Source organism: Photinus pyralis, unplaced genomic scaffold (genome assembly GCF_008802855.1).
Source record: "Photinus pyralis isolate 1611_PpyrPB1 unplaced genomic scaffold, Ppyr1.3 Ppyr1.4_LG8, whole genome shotgun sequence".
NCBI lineage: Eukaryota > Metazoa > Arthropoda > Insecta > Coleoptera > Lampyridae > Photinus > Photinus pyralis.
This window is the reverse complement of record NW_022170819.1, coordinates 29,318,413-29,320,549: the sequence shown is the minus strand read 5'-3', so window position 1 is coordinate 29,320,549 and position 2,137 is coordinate 29,318,413. Positions and strand designations below refer to the sequence as shown.

The 2,137-nt window shown below is 40.7% G+C and overlaps 1 protein-coding gene across 1 annotated transcript; it reads right to left on the bottom strand.

The window, feature by feature from the left end:
• Positions 1-616: 616 nt before the first annotated feature.
• On the bottom strand, positions 617-1,838 carry LOC116178546 (connectin-like). Its single transcript, XM_031498067.1, has one exon. It carries the CDS (start codon positions 1,789-1,791, stop codon positions 739-741), a length of 1,053 nt encoding a protein of 350 aa, XP_031353927.1. The 5' UTR covers positions 1,792-1,838; the 3' UTR covers positions 617-738.
• Positions 1,839-2,137: the final 299 nt, after the last annotated feature.

Sequence of the window (2,137 nt, the reverse complement as noted above, 5' to 3'; positions counted from 1 at the left end):
CATAGCGAATCTGATCGGTGGTAGCTTTGATGGCCACCCTACTGACGAACTGGGTTCCGTTGTCGCTAATTAGCCTGCGGGGGGTGCCGTATCTTAAGAATACCTCGTCAATTACGACGCGAGCGCAGATAACAGCATCTGCAGTGGTTAGTGCGAAGAACTCTTCAAAGTCATCAATCATAGAGGTTGGTGGTCCGAGGATTACCGATTGTCCTTCTATGTACCCGCAAAACTTCTCTTTTCGTTATCGAATAATTTCGCCCCGTCTAGCTTGCGCTTATGCACTATCACACGCCAGCGGCCTATACGGAGTCGCATTCTTCTATAACCCCATGGGAGGCCATGTACTGTAATTCCTTCCGGAAGACGACCTGTTGGTAAGGCGAGAAGCAATAAAGCGCATATTCGAGTTAAGGTGTTTCGCGATTTAATAAATTGTTACTACGAAACCGTTTGGGTCCAGGGTGCAAAAACATTCCGTTGCGCCACATTTGTGGTGGCAAGTTACGGTTCCATAAAATGTAAGATTTGAAAGTGAGGTTAAATATTCTTTTTTTATTAATCTCCTGATAACTGATGTATTGGGAGTATACAATTATAGTTGGGACACTTGGTATGATATTGATATTGCAAGGTATTTATTTTCAAAAGAAACTCATACAAGAGACATGTTGTACAACTATTGCCTGTTTAGGCATAGTTTGATAGAAAGGCATTGAGTTGGTATCGTTTACAGCACTACTGGATGACACACTCGGACTCAAAGTTTTTAAATAATGTCGAGTTAAAATCACTTGCTGGTCGCTTCACGCAATCATTAGCATAATCCAGTGGTAAAACGCAATACATGTCTTTATTCTCACACTTCCAAAACAGCTTGATGTTATTATCGGATGCCCAAACCACGAGCGCGTCCGCGCAGGAACACACCAACGGATTTGCCTGAACAAAAATTTCCTGTACAGTTGGCAAAATTTGACTAAACGCACTTGTGGGGAGGTAGGTAAACTTATTTCGCTCGATCCCCAATCTATATAACGCACGTAAGTGACTTAAATTGACATCGAACGCCGTTAGTTGATTTCCACCTAAGGAAAGTTCGTCCAAACGAGACAATCCATGAAATGCCTCTGGGTGAATGTATTTTAATTTATTATCGTCAATAGCCAGTACCGTTATAGATCTCAAGTTTTGGAAGGCGGCGGCTGGGAGACTCTCAATCTGGTTGTTGATTAAGACTATCCGATCTAACACTGGAGTAGACACGAACCAATCTTGATTGAACTTTTTTAAATTATTATGGCTTAAATAAACCGAATTTAAACGGGGCAGATTGACAAATGTGTCCTTCCATATAACATCGATATTGTTATTTTGTAAAGAAATCCACTCTAGTGATGGTAAATTTTCAAATGCGTAGGGTTTTACTGTAACGAGATGATTGTGATCCAGGTATAAATCTTGCAAACCTGGTAAGTTTTCAAAAGCGCCTCGTTCGATTGCTTCAATTTTGTTGTGAATAATATTCAATCGGAAACTTCGTTGAATGTGGGAAACGGCGCTCCTATGCAATGCTGGTATCACTTGGCCCTTTATGTTAATTACAAAGTGATTCCCATTGATATTAGGTAGTTGGTTGCCAAACAAGCAACCAGTAATAACTCCGGTTATCCGTTGGTTTCCATATTCAACTGTCGCGTGGTGGTTTTGAAAGGTTGGAATACAAGGTTGCGTTGAACTTCTGGTGCAGAAAAACGCCAAAACACTCAACACCAAATATGATACGTCCATTTGAGGCAAATTGTAATACACATATGAAGGATCATATGGGTCAAATGTATATCATATTGTAACCGTAGCAGATAACGTAACAGTTTATCACTTTAACATTTGAGTTTTGAATGACCCCTTAAGTAGCTGCGCTCAATGAAAACAGACAAAACCACCTCATATTATTTTTCATTTGCCCTGATGACATTGAGCCTGGGTTTTGTTTTGATGACAGGCATAAGGATCTCGCAGACTAGCGGCGATAGAGGAATAGTTAAATGGGGGATAGAACTTGAATTAAAGGCGCCCATTATTATTCACATCATTCTCTATTGCCATCGTGCATGCAACAGTGTAAATTCGCCCA